General features: G+C 33.2%; 1 protein-coding gene across 1 annotated transcript in view; it reads left to right on the forward strand.

The window, feature by feature from the left end:
* LOC132554186 (mediator of RNA polymerase II transcription subunit 25-like) overlaps positions 1-20533 on the forward strand; it is a 38888-nt gene extending 18355 nt beyond the window's left edge. Inside the window, exons 17-22 of the mRNA XM_060218486.1 lie at positions 2582-2668; positions 7034-7117; positions 8331-8403; positions 9646-9684; positions 14414-14634; positions 17710-20533. Of these exons, the coding sequence (XP_060074469.1) occupies positions 2582-2668; positions 7034-7117; positions 8331-8403; positions 9646-9684; positions 14414-14634; positions 17710-17907 (702 nt within the window). The 3' untranslated portion in view covers positions 17908-20533. The remainder of the gene's footprint in view (positions 1-2581; positions 2669-7033; positions 7118-8330; positions 8404-9645; positions 9685-14413; positions 14635-17709) is intronic.

The following is a 20533-nucleotide window of genomic DNA, read 5'->3' on the forward strand; positions in this document are numbered from 1 at the left end:
TATTTTTTATTAAATTTGTCTAAATTAGTCAAGCGAATAATTCGAAAATCGCTTGGTACTGTAAAAATATTACTCTTAACAATAATTGACATCATTGATCAACCAATTAACTATAAGATGTCAACTATAGTCGGTTTAAATTCATAGGGAAACGTGTAAATAATTTAGGTCAGAAATAGCAACATCCAGCTTAGACACATGACAGGGCACTTAGAGAGTTTTAATATTTAGCAAGAAACTAGATAGTCGATTTATACTATTTGTTTAGATCATCTACCTCGGTAATTATATATAACAATTCCCTTTCGTAACTTTCTGTTTATTACTGTTTGTAAACAAAGTTATTACGTCTAGCCATACAGTTAAGGCTTTCTTGATAAATACCTAGAAAACAGGCTCAGTCATTATTTCAAAATGAATTGTTTAAAAAGAATATCAAATTGTGTTTTTACAAAGAGTTCTGATATAGTAAAATATTGCAATTTGACTGTTTAATTGTCCCTTTAACAAAAGCCATGGAAATTATTGACCAATTTTCTGATTCTATAAGGGCTTCAAGTTATAGATATAAGTAATTTATGATGTTATTGAAATACAAAGTACAAACAGAATTAATGAGAATCACTCTTAATTCAAATTCTGATTTACTTAGGGAAATTTCTGTTGATCGGCCTTTACACATTTCTGTCGTGAATGTAAATAAATTCTCATATGTCCTGTAAACGTTCATATTAACAGAAAAATGAAGTCTATCAGTTTGATACATATGTATTGAATGCAGTTGAGGAACAATAATTGCAGAAAGTCCATACAGTTATGTGCCATCAGGAATTGATAATTTGTCAGTAGATTAGAATTAATAATATGAATCAAATTAGGCAAAAATGCTTATTAATAACTAGAATTCAATTTCCTAGATTACTGCAAGTTTTATCACCTATCTGCTTGTAGTTGGTATCTGTTCATGGTGATACTCTCAAGCGGAATTATTTCATGATAAAAGTATCTCTTTCCTGTTCACAAAGGATTTACATATTTGTACTTTATGCAAGGTTAGATTTTTAAAAATTTTCTACAAATTAAGAATCAGCACAGCAGATTATATTAATCAAAATTTGAAAAAAAAAATGCAAAGTTTGGACAGAAAAAGAAAGAAAAATCACAAATTGGATAAAAAAATTGAAGAAGAGATCAACACACTTTATCTGAATACTGTTTGAGAAGTGGATGAGGTTGACACTTCTTGATTCTATTTTCTTGATTTGATAGAAATAAAGATGCTATTATTACACTAGGTTTATGTACATGGAAAAGAAGATACAAAAAATCATTATATAACTTAAATTTTAAGAAATTTGTTTAAATAGTTTTTAAATTGAACCTCTATTTGACATGATATGCATCATAGTTTGAAATATTCCATGTCATAAATGTACTCGGAATTACTACAGTATGTTGTATCATAGATATAATTTTATAATTAAGGACATTTTAGACTCGGAAATAGACAGAAAAGAATGCATCTCCCTCTAAATTTTGAAGACTTGTTCAGTTTGTGATATGCTAAGGTTGTAGATGTAGACTGCTTATGGTGTTTGCATGCTATTTATTTATTATCCATTAATTTATTTATTTACTTTTCTTTATTTATGTATTTTTTCGTTCATTTAATCTCAAATACATGTATTCATGTATATTTTAACATAAATTTGTTGAAAAGAATTTATATCCAAAACATGTCTTTGAACTGTTGATATGCTGAAATACAATTCATATTTTACTAATCATATACCCAGTATTTAATCATGGTGTCAGTCTTAGAAGACAATATACTTGTTACATATAATACCATTATACAAAATATTGTCTTTTAATACTAGTGTTTATGGGATTTTCAAAACCAGTTATATATGAGTGATTCATTATTATTGATTTCTTCTTTAAAGTCATACTTTTGATATCAATTTCCCCTAAAGTTTCTTGGGTATAAGAGATTTCATTGTTAGATGTCTAGTAAAAACTTATTTATTGTATTGAAAAGGAGGTATCTGGATCAAAAATATGTTTTAGACAGTAATTATAGTAAAATTACTTTTTGAATAAGAAAAACAAGTTTGATTTGTGGAATAAAAATATTTTATATTCCTTCATATATCTAATTCATTCCCCCAAAAATTTGTCATTTTTTCTTCATTTGTTTTTGTTACAATATTTTTTCTTTCTCTCTCTTATTTTGTTTTGAAAATATCCCAAAAGACATGAAGAAGGCTTTTGAGGCCAAAATTTATGCAACATCCAATGAAATCAAAAGTCATTATATATGTTTTGTACTCCTGTGTTTCAGTGTTTTTGATATGTACTCTATCTAACCAATCCATTTGTAAGATGTTGGTATCTGATCTTTCACTTAAAGATCTCTGAATTTTTTCTGTCTTTTAGTCTTTTTCTGTCATGAAATTCCAAAAATGCTTATATGGAGTTATTGTTTTAAGAGGAGAATCATGAACCAGATGCCCACCCAGAGTGTGATCAGATGTATCTAAAGTGCTTATGATAGATTAGGTTTTGTCTCTTATCACAGTCAAAGATGATACAACAGCAGCAACAGCAAGGCCCTCAGCCATCACGTGGGCCATTCCCCCAGGGCGTGTCTTTGGCAATGCAGCAGGTATAGCCCCGCCCCATTCCATTCACCATATCACTGTGTTAAGGCCGAACAAATCATACCGGTCACTTGTGTTATATTTAATCCCACAGTCACAATATCAGAATCAAACACCTCATAGGTCAACAATATCAAGGTCACTTAGGGTATCGAGGTTGATATCTAAAAAGAAAGGTAAGGTCAAGGCCATATGTGAAAGAAGGTTTTGAATGGGGGTAGCTCTTTGGTTGATGAAATGTCACACAGAGCAAGGGTGATATGATCCATCACATACAGAGTTGTGGCCCTTTGTTCATCTTGAAGCATAATGTTTAGGTAATTTCTTGTATATACTGTCTTATGCAATTGCGGGATTCATGGTCTGAACATGTTATGTGATAATGAAGGGTTGTATCTCAAACTTAGGTTTTATTCTTATAATCATGTTTCACACACATAATATTCCCAATTTCATTTTTGCCCTTTACTGAAAGTATTTGTTTCAAAATGGGGATAAAATCTTACTTCAGGGAGATTCAGCATTGCTGCACTTGTTCTTAGATATGATAAAATAACCTTGATATTGTGAATATTTTAATCACAACAGGTACTGTTTTTTAAATGTTAAAAAAAAATCACTCATTATTAACATGTTGAACTCAATGTTAGATTTGGATGTGGTTAACCATTTCTCACTTTCCATATGCTGATGTCACACTCCAAGGCTGTTTACATATACTGATTTCACACTCCAAGGCTGTTTACATATACTGATTTCACACTCCAAGGCTGTTTACATAAACTGATTTCACACTCCAAGGCTGTTTACATATACTGATTTCACACTCCAAGGCTGTTTACATATACTGATGTCACACTCCAAGGCTGTTAACATATGCTGATGTCACACTCCAAGGCTGTTTACATATGCTGATGTCAAACTCCAAGGCTGTTTACATATACTGATTTCACACTCCAAGGCTGTTTACATATACTGATTTTACACTCCAAGGCTGTTTACATATACTGATTTCACACTCCAAGGCTGTTTACATATACTAATGTCACTATGTCACACTCCAAGGCTGTTTACATATACTGATGTCACTATGTCACACTCCAAGGCTGTTTACATATACTGATTTCACACTCCAAGGCTGTTTACATATACTGATTTCACACTCCAAGGCTGTTTACATATACTGATGTCACACTCCAAGGCTGTTTACATATACTGATGTCACACTCCAAGGCTGTTTACATATACTGATGTTTCACACTCCAAGGCTGTTTACATATACTGATTTCACACTCCAAGGCTGTTTACATATACTGATTTCACACTCCAAGGCTGTTTACATATACTGATGTCACACTCCAAGGCTGTTTACATATACTGATTTCACACTCCAAGTCTGTTTACATATACTGATTTCACACTCCAAGTCTGTTTACATATACTGATTTCACACTCCAAGGCTGTTTACATATACTGATTTCACACTCCAAGGCTGTTTACATATACTGACTTCACACTCCAAGGCTGTTTACATATACTGATTTCACACTCCAAGGCTGTTTACATAAACTGATTTCACACTCCAAGGCTGTTTACATAAACTGATTTCACACTCCAAGGCTGTTTACATAAACTGATTTCACACTCCAAGGCTGTTTACATAAACTGATTTCACACTCCAAGTCTGTTTACATATACTGATTTCACACTCCAAGGCTGTTTACATATACTGATTTCACACTCCAAGGCTGTTTACATATACTGATTTCACACTCCAAGGCTGTTTACATATACTGATTTCACACTCCAAGGCTGTTTACATATACTGATTTCACACTCCAAGGCTGTTTACATATACTGATGTCACACTCCAAGGCTGTTTACATATACTGATGTCACTATGTCACACTCCAAGGCTGTTTACATATACTGATTTCACACTCCAAGGCTGTTTACATATACTGATTTCACACTCCAAGGCTGTTTACATATACTGATTTCACACTCCAAGGCTGCTGTTCACACTCCAAGGCTGATTTCACACTCCAAGGCTGTTTACATATACTGATTTCACACTCCAAGGCTGTTTACATATACTGATGTCACACTCCAAGGCTGTTTACATATACTGATGTCACACTCCAAGGCTGTTTACATATACTGATTTCACACTCCAAGGCTGTTTACATATACTGATGTCACACTCCAAGGCTGTTTACATATACTGATGTCACACTCCAAGGCTGTTTACATATACTGATTTCACACTCCAAGGCTGTTTACATATACTGATTTCACACTCCAAGGCTGTTTACATATACTGATTTCACACTCCAAGGCTGTTTACATATACTGATTTCACACTCCAAGGCTGTTTACATAAACTGATTTCACACTCCAAGTCTGTTTACATATACTGATGATTTCACACTCCAAGGCTGTTTACATATACTGATTTCACACTCCAAGGCTGTTTACATATACTGATTTCACACTCCAAGGCTGTTTACATATACTGATTTCACACTCCAAGGCTGTTTACATATACTGATGTCACACTCCAAGGCTGTTTACATATACTGATGTCACACTCCAAGGCTGTTTACATATACTGATTTCACACTCCAAGGCTGTTTACATATACTGATTTCACACTCCAAGGCTGTTTTGTTTCTAAATTTCTCAATATTGTCTGGGTGAAGATTTAAATTTCCAGAACTTTTTCTATTTTACTATTTTGTTTTTTAAGGAAAACACGTAGATGTATTGCTTTGTTTTGATGATTCTTTTTCCTCCTCTTTCAGTTTGCATGCTTGGGACTTCATAGATTTGCATGATATGTTGTCATACTTAAATGTTTAGGAAAAAGCATTGTTAAATCATCTTGCTTTCATTATTTGTAAAAAAATTCTGTCTAAAAAGTTTGTAAAAGAATGTTCAGGCTCTGTAATTGCTTTATACCAGATATGTAATAATTTTTCCTTTTAATTAAAAAAGACAATACTTTACATTAATTTGAATTGATAATACAAAGAATTGATGTCGCCAAATTTTAGATTTTGGCCTGTTATGAAGTAAAATTATGGGATTTCATGTAATATGTATGAATTGGAATTTTAAGAAGTTGATTTCAAATTTGAGAATTATGAGAAATTTTAATTGTGAACATTTCTTACAAGATTTAATATCTGCTTTTCAAATAAGGTGAATAAAGATAGGTATCACTAATATTGATTCTACCTCCGTCATTATCAAAAATCATTATGTCAACCTTCAGGTGTAGTCACAGCAGTAATGGTGAACAATAAATGTTATACTTGTGATAGTGACACATTAGTCACATCTGTGGTGTGACAGATTGGTCACCCCTTTAGGGGTGATAGATTAGTCACCACTGTGGTGGTGACAAGTTAGTCACACCTGTAGTGTTGATGGGTCAGTCACACTTGTAATGGTAACAGGTTAGTGACACCTGTGGTAGTGACAGACTAGACACATCTGTATATGTGACAAATTAGTCACACATGTAGTGGTGTCAGCCCCATCACACATTTGGTGAAAAGCAAGTCACACCTATAATGATAACAGATTAGTAATACCATTAATGGTGACAGATTAATCACTACTGTAGTGGTGAAAGATTAGTCACACCTGTAGTGATGATCGACTAGTCACACTTGTGACGGCCTCATACCTTAATGTTATCACACCTATAGTGGAAGTCAACTTGTCACACTTGTGATGGCCTCATACTTTAGCTTTATCACACCTGTAGTAGTTATCAACTAGTCACTTACGTGACAGCCTTAGCGTTATCACAATTGTAGTAGTAATTGACTTGTCACGTAATTGACTTGTCACACTTGTGACGGCCTCATACCTTAATGTTAACACACCTGTAGTAGTTATCAACTAGTCACTTATGTGACAGCCTTAGCGTTATCACAATTGTAGTGGTAATTGACTTGTCACACTTGTGACGACCTGTTACATTAGCATTATCACACCTATATATCTAATCACTTGTTCACACCTGTGATGGTAACAGCACAATGAATTTAATTCCAAATCATTGTAACAGCACTAAAACTAACCTTATGTATACTACAGTTGGTGTATCTTCATGCCAAAGGACTGCTTTCATTAAAACTGTTATATTCTACCCATCAATAATTGCTTTTTAAAAGTACATGTGTATTTAATTTCCAAATTGTATATGATGTTTTTTCCAGATTTGTACTTGTAAACAATCTTTTAAGAAAGTAATCTCATTTTATATTTATAAGATCAGACAGAAAATGTTTTCTTTCCCACTCTGTAAATATGAATTATTTCCTGTTAGTAATCAATGATTACATCCATTGTTACAGATGCAGCAGCCCACCCCAAATACAATGGCCGGACAACAGCAAGTTGCTATGACAACACAGCCCAACATGTCAATGATTAGCCAGGTTGGTTTCCCTTTGTTAATGGAATTATTGATAAGACTTTCTAAAAATAGAATTTTTTGTAATAAAAGGTTTTAATGGGACTTTTCAAGTTTTTCATCAACAAGTTTGATTGAATAAGACTCATTTGAAATTGGATGTTTTCAGATATTTCTTACTTGTATATAAAAATAATATTTGCTAGTACTAAACATTTGAATTGGATATTATATGAATTAAGACATCAGTTTACATTTGTCTGTGAACAATGCCCAATCTAGAATAAAGGATAAACTTGCAAAATCAGGATTGAAGGGCATTGAATTAATGTTTCATAGTATACGTATATGTAGGATAGCCAACAGGACACAAAAATCTGTAAAAGGAGACAGTTGGGCCACTACAGGGCAGAGGGATATAGAAAGGCTGCTCGGTTTATATAGAAGAAAAGCAGCAGCATAGTAGATATATCGTTATAACGTATCATGTTCAGTGTATGTTATCAACTCATAAGTTAACTGTTTAAGTCTCCTGTTAAATATTTTGTGGATGAAGAAACAATACAAGGTGAATCTTGTTCATTGTCAAGGTTATTTAAAATTTTTTAGTTATCAGCTGACTTCTCAAGATCAGAAGATTTTCAAAATAATCTGTGTCCTTGATCAGCATGAGAAACTAAACTGAAATGTTAGGTGTTGATTTGAGTTCATTTATGACAGAGTTACGAGCAAAATTACCCTTTGATTGAATAAAATGTTTTCCATATGATGCATGTTTAGTTATGAAAAAAAAATGAATCTATTGTCAAATTTGTTACATTCCTGATATGACAAACTGATGAAGAGCAAAAGCAAGGTTAGGTGTGTTGTTAATAAATGGCAGCAATATTTTTTGCTCTGTTTTACAGTAGGGGCTAGTTCCACTATCAAATGTTGTTTTCCCACACCCCCATATCCCGAATGAAGCGAGATCCAAGAATATTTTCCCAATTTGTCAGAAAATCCTACTTTATGAAGGCATGGGCTGTTGTAATATCTGAGAAGATAAAAGAAATTCCAGGCTTAAATTGTACAGAAATGCAGAGAGATGCATTGTCATACATTTTTTTTTTCAAAACATCTTTTAGATCACCAGAAAAATACTACTTTGTGTTTGTATTTATAAGTTACGATCTAGAAAATAAATGATGATTTTAAAACTCTAGTTTAATTGCAATATATTTGGATTTACATTTCAGCAACCAAAGATGCAGGGTGCACCAGGAGGCCAGCAGGTTAAACAAGTCACTCCGCAGCAACAACAGATGCTAGGTAAGATTCTCAATTATCTCCCTTGACTTACATCCCCGACCTGGAACATTTGCATTTAATTGAGATCAGTTATGGAAAAGTCTTGGACATGACAGTGATTCAATGGTTTCTTTTGCAGAGCCATTCCAAACAATACAATTTTTAATGGACAAGTGGTTTATTCAATAATGGAACAATTTTGTTGTTCAGAAATTATCTATTATTGAAAAATAAGAAATCTTCCCCTCTTTCCTCTTCATTCCCCACCTGAATCCTCCCATTTTAATTAAACTCTGATAATGCTTTGAGACATTTTTGATGTTTATACATCATATGATATTTTGTTTTATTGTCAGCTATAATTCTATTGCTTTACAATTTGTCTTTGAAAAATTCTCTTTCAGGAAAGCATTGCTCTTTCAAAATTAAGCTTTATCAAATCTGTTGTAGGCTAAAGTATCAAAAGTAGATTTTTTTGACACTCTTAGTTTTTGCTATTCTTGGGATTTTGGAAGCACATTTTGAAGCCTTTTTCACATGTAATTTTAAGGTGTGAAGATGACTGTTATTTCCAGGTAAAATATGTACCTAGTATCATGCAGGTGTTAATTAAAATGTCCAGATGTCCAACTGCGAACAGGAATACATGAATCACTAACACTAGAGAGGTTCTGAGTAACATATATTGGAGGGAACTTATTATCTTTTCAAAAGTGACATAATTCTTATATTTGAGAACAAAAATTATGTCTGGTGGCATAAATAAGAGCTTTATTGTTTTTTTTTTAAAGGGAGATAACTTTATGTACAAGGACAGAAATAATACCTGTGGTAACATCTACCCATGAATCAAAAAGACCATTTTGAAAAAATGACAGTATAGAAATAATGTTTACTTATAGTTAGGGAACTCTCTTATAACAGCATACATTAACTTTTATTAACTTTTTTTTTTCAATTTAATGAATAAGTAAATCTGGCTATTTTTAGCTCAGCTTCATCTAAAATAAAGCTAATAGGTTTGGTGTCCAGCTTCATTTTAAAAAGACTGTATCTTTGGTACTGGTTTATACATGTATGCTATATTGCTGAAAAATCCTGAATATAAGTAAAGGTTAAGTTTCCTTTTCTCTCTTTTTTGAATTTTTTTTTTTCCTTCTTAATTTCGCATTCGTTTGAATGATAACTTGATATCAGGTTTCAAAATTTGTGTTTTCCATAAAGCCTGTTTTAGAACCAACTTCTGATGCTATATTCTTGTAGATGACATGTATTTTGGTCCTCCTCCAAATATGTACAGTGGTAGGTAGTCGTATTTAAATTTTATTGTTGCTATGGTGACGGAATATTTCCCAGGGTGCATGGCTAACAGTATCTTTCCACTGTCAGTCTTTAGTGTTGTTTGCAGCATGCTGGTCAGTTGAAAATCAGTGGTCAGTGAAATTCCTTCAAATAGCTCTGGTCACTAGTGGTTAGTTACCCTTTTGTCATGCCTGCTTGCACCCCTTGGTCGCCATAGAAACAATAGTTCCAATATGGGCTGCTATTTTGTTTATCATTATGCAAATTCCATGCTGTTTTATGATATATTTATGTATCATGTATGTATTAATGTACCATGCTCTACAATTCTGTATCTGACTGAAATATAACTATATGTTTATATTGCTAATCATAAAATCACTTCATATAAAGTATTACATTTGAAGTCAAGAAATTACGATATCTTGATTTCAAAATAACAGCTGGTACATAAATTTTGTTCACAATCTTGTTTACAATGAAACTTGTTTCTCGTGATCTGTTCATTGACAATACTTTCATGATGGGTTCCTGCAACGTTTTCAAATATTTTGCTATTTGATATTTTGAAATTTTGAAATTGGAAATAAGACATTTTTATACCCCTGAAAATTTACAGGGAAGCATATAGTCAACACTTTGTCCTTCTATCTGTTCTGTCATGTCCATTACATAAATTTACTAACAGTTTAGCAAGGATCATGAAGTTTGGTGTACACATTGTTCATACTAAAGCAATCGACAATGTACCAATTTCTCAACCCAACAATTACTGAATCATTGCCCTTTGTTAAAATTTTGTATCCAGAGCATATCTTTTCTCTCATTTGAGCTGGGATAATGAAAATTGGTATATACATAAGTCATATAAAAGCAAGGTGCATTGTAGCGAAGTCAGGGACAGTGGTCCCTCAGTTACATAGTTATTGCCCTTTGTTAAAATTTTGTGCTTAAAAAAGTGATATTTCATCCGTTTCACTGATACCTTGTTATTCGTTGGTACTACCAGAAAGGACTAACCACTTGAAGAATACTGCTGGTTGTATATGAGGGTTATTTCTGATAGTTCCCCACTGGAAATTAAGGGGATCGTAAGTTTTCTGTTGTGTCTGTCTGTCATTCAGTCTGTCCTTTGGCTAACTTGTCCAAACTCCAATCTTCTTACATTACTAAGTGAGTCACTGGATTGCATACTCGGGGCATTTGTTCATCTTGATGAGCAAACAATGATACATTGGCTTACTTCTTGGACTTTAGATCTGAGATACCAAACAAGGAGACTAACAAAACAGATCTAATTCAGAGCTATCTCTGTCAGTAGAGCGTTGGCTGGATACCTTACCTCCGATGAAGATTGGAGATGCATGGTGCAATGCTCTCTACTGTGATAGTGGTTTATGGTTCTTAAGAAGATGAGAAATGGAATTATCTTGACACGATTGTGTTCATGGACAAGATACTCCATGCCATTGACCCCCCATATGTTGTTCAGTGAGGTAGTTGCCAGCTACTTCATCGACCCTGGTTGTCTATAAGACTATAAACCCAGCCAGCAAACACATCTATGACACAATGGCGGTGTAGAATGACTTGTATACTGATCTACAGAATTAGCATTTTTTATGAACCCTTTAACAATTTAACAAAACCTGGTAGGGTTGACTAATTCAAAATAGAAAATGTCAAAAGTGATAACTTGGCAGGAATCCATCTTTAAATAATCAATATTTGTATTTTGAAGTTTGTTGCTACCATCTTTGACTGTGATAAGCCTAGAGGGTCAAGTTAATAACTGGGAGTATATCGAAGTATTATATATTATATTATTATTATTATATATACTTGTTTTACCCGTGTATACAACGTTTTATCTTTCAACTATGCCTAGGGCTTTTACAGTTAATCTTTTTAAGAACTTTGATGGGCTTATTACATGGTACTGGGGTGTTTTGTAAGTCTACCAAATGATTATATATTTGGGTGGGCTTATTAGCAGACAAGGGCTTATTGCTGGATAGAGAACTCTCCTACACCCAATATGGGCTTATCATCAATGAAATATGGTAACTATTCTTAATGATGTTGTAAGTTAAATTGTACTGGTTATAACTTATGAAGTTTTTGTTATTGTATCTTGGTTTTTTTCCCTTTATTGATATGAATTTTCAGTGTGTTGTAGTTTAATAGAGTTATTGATTTGTACAGTGTATAAATAAATACAGTTTTTTGTTATTCAATAAAACAAAATTAATTGATGCATGTAATTTTTCATTCATAATCTCTTGTAATATCATCTTTCTTACATTTTCTCACTCTGTATTAATCATCCTTTATGTTCTTTTAAATCTCGGTTGCTGTCATTTTTTTAAAATTAAGTGGGGCAGCGATGTAACTTGGTTTATGATCCATTGGGCCATGTAGCCTCATATGAAGATCTGAAGCATGTGGTTCAACACAGTGGCAGTTTGTGTTTACAGGAAACTGAAAAATACACTGGTCCTTTGGTAAAATGCTTTATTCTATTTGCCCTGGATGACATATGGGCCTGCGGTCTGTTGTTCAGTAAGGTAGCCACAAGCTACTTCAAGGAGACCCTGCCTCAGTATTAAGTTGGCTGTTCACAGGATGATAAAATCAGCAAACAGACTCACTTTCAAAATGTTAGGTCTTAAATTCCACTCATATCAAGGAAAGAAAGATATAAACACCTGTAAACAATAAATAAAGAGTAAAAATTAAACATTAAGACATATTTTGTAATGACTTATATTTACTGGGATGAAATTGTCTGACATTTTTTTAAAAATTTTCACCGATTTGTAATGACTTTTATTTACTGGGATGAAATTGTCTGACATTTTTCAAATTTTCACTGATTTGAAATGACTTTTATTTACTGGGATGAAATTGTCTGACATTTTTCAAATTTTCACCAATTTGTAATGACTTTTATTTACTGGGATGAAATTGACTGACATTTTTCAAATTTTCACCGATTTGCATTTGCTTTCCTATCAGTAGTTTTCATGGAATCTGTTTTGGAAACTTATTCAATTTTACAAACTTGGTAACACTTTAACTTTTCAGTTTGTTGTTTGATAAAAGCTGTTCTAGTATTTTAAAAAGGATTATAGAGAAGCACACTCTTAATATATGCTAAAAAAAAGGATAAGAAACAAAAAGTGGTTTTGGCAATAGCAGTTGTAATTAATATATAAATACAAAAAGGGGTGTTATCACTTTGTATATCTATTTGTGCCATTCAGCTGATATGTACTATCATGATGCCCTATACAAAAACATATTGGTTTTTTATTCTTACTTAACCTAAAAATAAGATAAATTTATTGAGTGTTTGAAATATGTATAGTGAAACTCACAGCTTCAGATATAAATGGGTTATTTTACTGTAGATCTGGCCAAAAAGACAAAAGGGAACAAAAATAAAAGAATATATGACATATATGATAATAAGTAACTGAATTATTTGATTTTTAGCAGGGCTGGTGTGAGAAGTTGCTGCATTACTTGTATTTCAGCACTACTAATAGATGTAGTATATCAAGACATTGGTTTATGATTATTATGTGACATTATCTGCCACTAAGTCCCCTGGTATATCTGGTTGTTAACATATAGCTGGTGTTACACCTGGGTGTTTATCTCGTATCTTCAATCTATTGTAGTTGTATGTATTGTATAAGGTTTGGGTCTATCACTCATAACTATCTTGTACATCAGATATCACCACTGAGCCTTTTGGGTCAGTCACTCTCCTCTGTCTGGTGGGTCAGATATCATCTCCGAGTCTTTCATATCAGTCACTCTCAACCATCTTGTAGGTCAGATATCATTTTCAAGTCTTTCTGGTCTGAATTTCAATGCCATGGTTCTTGCTGGTTATAATTTGTCTTCATCTCTCTCTCTCTCTCTCTCTCTCTCTCTCTCTCTCTCTCTCTCTCTCTCTCTCTCTCTCTGTCTCTCTGTCTTTGTCTCTGTCTCTCTCTCTCTCTCTCTCTCTCTCTCTCTCTCTCTCTCTCTCTCTCTCTCTCTCTCTCTCTCTCTCTGTCTCTCTGTCTCTGTCTCTGTCTCTCTTTGGCCTCCTTGACCATGGTAGGCAGAATTATCATATAGTGAAACTGAGATTCTTTTAAAGACATTTTTTATTCCATTAATTTGTTCAGTGGCCTCTGTCTTTTTCAGCCTTGTTAGTTGATCTCACATTCTTTTGACTTTTTGAGAGACATGTTTGATCCATGATGAACATCATCACAGCTTGTAGTTACAAGCATTTTCTTGTTCAATATTATTTTGATGATTCATCTTTTTACTTTCCATATTTTTATAACATATTTGTACAGAGGCTATGTCGGTTTGGCATGGGACTGACATATCCTTTCCCTGTGGGCTTTTAACAGTATGGGGAATACCTGGAATTTATTTTCAGTACTTCAAGTTACATATATATACAAGTATATGCATGTTGAACATGGGGATAGTGGGTTCATTATTATTGTCCCCTTTATACTATCATTACACTGATTTTTTTTCAATTTTACAAAAATGCAAATTCACAAAAAAAAATGCTTATAATTCATCAATAAGTCTTTAAGAAATTTGAATCAGATTAGTTTGGAAATTCATCTTTGAAAATAAAAAAATTCAAATTATCTGATTTCATGTATTTTTCATATTTATTTATTTATAATTTTAAAACTTCCTGCTATAGCCCAACGTATACAGCAGCAGCAGCAACAGCAACAACAACAACAAAGACTACAGCTTCATCAACAGCAACAGCAGCAACAACAACAGGCACAACAACAACAACAGCAACACCATCACCAACAACAGGTGACAAACCAACAGATACAACAGCTTCTGCTTAACCAACAGGTGGGTAACCAAGGGATACGTGTCGGTAACCAAGGGATACAGATAGCCAAAGGGGTAGGTAGAATTCCTACAATGTCTGACAGTATCAGTGGAAAGATTCATACCTGTTCATGGCAGTTTACAAAACACGATTATGTTAACAACACTAAGCAAATCTCATTAGTCTTTAACTCCAGTGTGTTCTTAGAAGGTTACAGGGTGCTTATTAGGTGAAGGACTAAATTATTGCATGTATGAGGAAGGGAGGGGGGCATATAAAAAGGAGGTTTCTCTCATATGTATTCTGCTTATATATATATCTACATCTAAATGCTTTTCTTGAATAGGTAAATAAAAAGGTTTCCTGTAGCTCAAATTTGATCAATTCGGTTCCATGTTTCAAAATTTAATCTACAATTTCTCAAGTATCTAATTGAAACTAAATTGAATACATATAAGAAATTGTGCTGTGAATTTGAGTCACATGTGAGAAATAGCAGATGGAAAGAGATCACCATGAACAGGATTTATTTGAATATTTTCAGATGGTATTGTTAAGATGGATGTTTTGCATGATTCTGTTAACATCTCGCTTTTTCATGATCAAAGGCAAATAACTCAGGTTAACAGCTTGTAATTCTAGGGTGGAGGGATAGAAAATGTCATTTATCTAACATGGAATGAAGTTTCTAAAAACTAACACATTAGTTTCCTTATCGGGGGTAAGTTTATTTTGAGGGCCTGGCATCAAATGCAGGGGTAAGTCACAGTAATCACAGTTTGACCTGTCAATTACCTCATCCATCAGTCAGTCTCTGCCAGTCAGAACTTTCAGTTTTGCAGATTTTTTAACAAACTGTTTGCAGATCTTCATAATTTCTACAAATATACTGTTCAGTTTGCTGTTTCACCATGGTAAACAGTCACTATGCAAACGTTTTAAGAAAATGGCTGTAATTTTTCATCCCTTTATCAATTTTTTCCCCTCGTATTTTTTAAGAATCTTTTCCTTTCATTTCTTGAACAGTTAATTTTTAATTCATTACCATGGCAATACAATGGATGGGTTTGACAGGTCATAATGTCTGATTTGTCCTGTTTTCCAAAAAATGAGTCATGGTGATTTAGAGGTGGCAAACTTGATAGAAACATACCCTAGGAAATTAGTTGCCATGGTAATGGTTGAAAGTCTTTGGTAGCTAGAGGTTAATCTACAGGTTGAAAGGTCTTAGTTGTTATATCTCAAAGTACACATGATTTTTCAATGTGTTCACTTCACGATATGGGGATATACGGTGAGGAAGATGGTGAGGCCTGTACAGACCTCAGTCAGTATTGTAGTAAAGTCAACATGATACATGCATGAAATGTGTTATCTTCAATATACAGTACAGTATTAACAAATATTGGACATACTTGTGAAATTCAGTAGTGAATTATTAAAAATATAACACATATTTCAATGGAATTTAATTTCCTTTAAAAAAAATCTGCCAAACATTTTGACAAAAAAGGATGAACAATGCAAAAGTCTATGTACTTATAAAAAAAAAAACAGATGTCATTGGGTTCAAGATCAAGGTCAACAGTTCCAATGATTGGATCAGTGAAATCAGATATACGACCTCTTATTTACGATAATGGTAGATAGATAGAGCAGGGCCCCGATGTTCTTCTATTTTAGAGTTCTGATAAAAACTGTCTGTGATGCAGACTGTTTGTGATGCAGACTGTTTGTGATGCATTATTTAGGCTGTTTGTAGACCTTTTTTGTCGTTGGTAATTTCTTCAGAAGACTTTGGCAAAATGGGATGCAAATCAATCACTTCTTCTCAGTTATTTTTTAGGGGTATCAGATTTTTGCGAATTTTATCAACATCATTAAATTTAGAATAATGAATTTTACGATGTTGTCTGTTTTCCCTAATTATGATAAGCAGTGTGTTGATCTAAAATTTAAAAAAAAAAAAAGGATTATCACAGAAATTACATACAAAACAAGTGGTTGATGCTAGTTATCATCTCTAGACAAAATACCCTGCTAACACAAATATTAGGTTGCATGTGTAATAACATTTTATTTAGTATGTAATATCTGTGGTTAACATACTTTTATCAAGAAGGTTTTGTGCCTCACTAATATTCCTGCTGAAGGATGATAACTGCTCTATGAAATTTAATTCATTATTCTCATTTTATCTTTTTATCCTTGAGATATAAATCTTTAGAAAAAAAGTCCATTTTATTTTATGTGCTTTCAATTGACCATTTATTTATTTGTTTTGTATTTATTTAATGGTTAATATTTTATTTTGTTTAGTTTATGAGATCATAAATCCAATTAAGCACGAGATAATTGTGTAAATGCAGTGACTTTTCATTTATTTAATACAATGCATAGTGAACAATGTTACTAACATCGAGACACTTATACATATCAAACATAATTATCTATTCGTTCACACACAGATACCACCATTATAAACAAGTACAAACTTTTCCAGACTAATTGATAAGTGTTAAACTGTCAGTGTTAACACCCTTCTCCATATATATCCAGAAATAACTATAAGTTATTATATGATACAATATCTACCTTGTATAATTTACATTCAGAATGATTTTGACGTCAGGTTAATCCATGCAAAACATTAAGTTATATAAGCTGTCGACTGATAGCGAAACCTTCCCATTTTCTCCATAACAACAAAAGAAAACCGTTTGTGCATTTCAATAATTTTTTTTTGTCGCATCAGATATCCATATTTTACTTGTTACAAAATGTTCATAGTTGTAAAGAATCAATCTATACTTATATGAAATTGAGCGATTGGGACAAAATTCTTTCGTAAAAAATATTAATGACTGGACGTTTGAGAAATGATGAGCCCTAAGTCCGGGAATGCAGAGCAGGTGAACTGGGTCACGTTGTAAACTCCAGTTATTGAGAAATAAACATATTTCCTCACGCTACGGTTATTGATACAGAGACAATGGTAATTCTTCATATTTTAATATATATGTTATATTATATTAATTATATTATTGTATAAGCGTTTTCAGTTGATAATGCTTCATTTTCCATATCTATTTTGGTATGTTTTCAGTTGGCAATTTGCTTATTGGTTTGAACTCTCTTTGTTTCCATAGCAACAAGGACAGCAGATTCGCCAGCCTAATATGATAATGCAGCAACATCCCCGGGGTCAGGCACCCATGCCCCAGGGTCAGCAAGGTGCAATGAGTGGGGGCCAAGCCTTGATGCCACAAATGACTCAACCTGGTCCAGCCTCAGGACCTGGAACTCAAAATATGTTTGAGGATCTCAACTTAGAGGCATTTCTGTGAAGGTCTCAGGTGCATTGTGTCAGACTTCAGCTAATATTATTTCAAATACAGGTTGAATCTTATGGAATTTGTTGACTATGATCTTAAAGACAAAATATGGTGAGAGAAAGTCAATTTAATTTACTGTTTGATGGAAGAACAACAGTTCTGAAACAAGAAGAATAAATTGTTGATAGTGCTTTTAATCAACAGCTTAATATTTGGCAGTATTTCTATGAAATATTAATGTATTAAATTTGATTGCACTGAGGATCAAGTTATGAATGAAATTGATTCAAGGTCAATAAACATAGATTACGTAATCTTGAGAGAAAAATAACATGGATGACATTGACTCAAGGACAACAGTTAGGGATGACATTGACTCAAGGACAGTAGTTACAGATGACATTGACTCAAGGACAGTAGTTACAGATGACATTGACTCAAGGACAGTAGTTACAGATGACATTGACTCAAGGACGGTAGTTACAGATGACATTGACTCAAGGACGGTAGTTGCAGATGACATTGACTCAAGGACAGTAGTTACAGATGACATTGACTCAAGGACAGTAGTTACAGATGACATTGACTTAACATTGAGGTAAGGGTAACCAAGTTGGTAGTCATAAACTCTTTTTGGTAAAAAGGTCTGCAATCAACAATTTTGAGGACAGTGACACAAAAACAGCAGCCTGCATCTCTATATCATGTTTGTACATAGTGAACAAATTTTCCCCAAAAAAATTGTACAGAGCATTTAATCTCCATATCTTTGCAATTTTGTCTATGTGTTGTTAACCTTGCCATGTTAAATGAGTCACTTGTGATATGGATTTCTGTAAAGTGTTTCTATGTCATTATACATCTATGGCCTAATTGTGACAGTTATTACATGTGAAGGTTTTCCTCAGAGGTCTTTCCATCATTTTACCACAATCAATTTGTAAGGCTATTTATCTCCTGTTGAAACATCAGTATGTTTTACTAACAGCTTGATGACTACAAGTACCTTTTCCATTATTCAATCAGGGTTTTTTTTTGTCAAGTGGTTTAAGTTAATACTTTCAGAAAGATAGAAAAAAAATATGTACACCTTAGATCAAATTTTTGGAAAATTCTTTTTCATTGTTCAATCAAAATTCATTGTGGTATGTCTGAAGTTATGTGAAAAATTTTGGTTGTATTGAAATTATATACAGTGGGGATGTTGTATGGATCCGAGATCTACATGGGACCACTTCCTATTGATTTCTGTATTAACTAACATGTTGCTGGTCATTCATCTTCATATTTCTGTCTTTGGTTTTATGTTAACGTAATAGGAATTTTCTATTCAAAAATTGAGCCCCGCGAAGATTTAAGAATCTAAAGAAGTTTTATTAAATGATGTAGATTTTGGAAAGATGGCATTGGTTCGTTCTTTTGGACATACCTTCTGTGACATCAGCATAGGGGCCAGCATATTAAGTTTCATTTTAAGAAGGCCTACATTGAAAATCCTAAATAACGAGCATATTATGAAATGTTAATTTTTGTGAAATTTCCCAATTTTTTGCAAATATTCTCTTAAAAGCTGTGTTCTTCAAATTGTAGTTTTAAATATCTGCCTTTTTACCTCTGTTTCAATAGTATATAACAATGCTAGGACATCATCTCTATGATTTTATAGGAAGATCTGAGAGTGCTATAACATGATACACTCAAAAATGTTCCTAAATTTGTTGTTTTGAAATACACAGTCTAAAAGCAATCATAATATTCTCTTATTTATTGTTAAGATTTCTAACAGGACCAAATGAGATTTTAATGCTTCATATAGAGAGGCAGGGACTGTTAATCATACCATACATAGATCCTTTTAAGAGTCTGCAGGGATTAGTCTGGGGAATGATTTAGGAATTTTAACCTTTTTTTCCCCTGTTTTTTTCAAAAATAGGACAATCCACAAAACCAATTAAATTCTTCTATAACATTAATGAGGCAGAATTATCCCTGCTTTACGTACGTCACATAACATTATTTGTCAATGATTTGCTGGTCATCGTTCTATTATCACTAGCTGAAAATATATGTGGTTTTCTACTTTGAATTAAGATGGCTATTTGTGCTTTTTCTTTTGAAATCATGTTTCTGAATTAGAGGATTCTAGTGCTCTTATCGCCCCCACCCTCTCTCCCTCCCCAAAAATAATTTTCTTGTCTTGAATATTTGTTCATTATTTGGGAGAAAGTGTGCTGTATTTGTTAGTATGCTGACTGCAAAAGTGAAGTACCTGTGCTGCTGTGTGGGTATGAATGTGTACTTCGAAAGTGGAGTACCTGAGCTAATATGTGGGTATGAGTGTGTTCTTCAAAAGTGGAGTACCTGAGCTTATGTGTGGGTACGAGTGTGTACTTCAAAAGTTGAGTACCTGAGCTTATGTGTGGGTACGAGTGTATACTTCAAAAGTGGAGTACCTGAGCGTATGTGTGGGTATGAGTGTGTAAATACATGGTGTGAAGCAGAGATGTGATGTGAATGCATGTTCGATTGTATAACTGGTACTGTAACTACCATTGTAATTAATGTTAACTTGTTGGTGAACATTTGTGATCAATGTTATGCAGCACTATGTATATAATAAAAGCTTTTAATCATGTGA

This window comes from Ylistrum balloti, unplaced genomic scaffold (genome assembly GCF_031769215.1).
Source record: "Ylistrum balloti isolate Yb309-2 unplaced genomic scaffold, AGI_CSIRO_Ybal_v1 Utg370386, whole genome shotgun sequence".
NCBI lineage: Eukaryota > Metazoa > Mollusca > Bivalvia > Pectinida > Pectinidae > Ylistrum > Ylistrum balloti.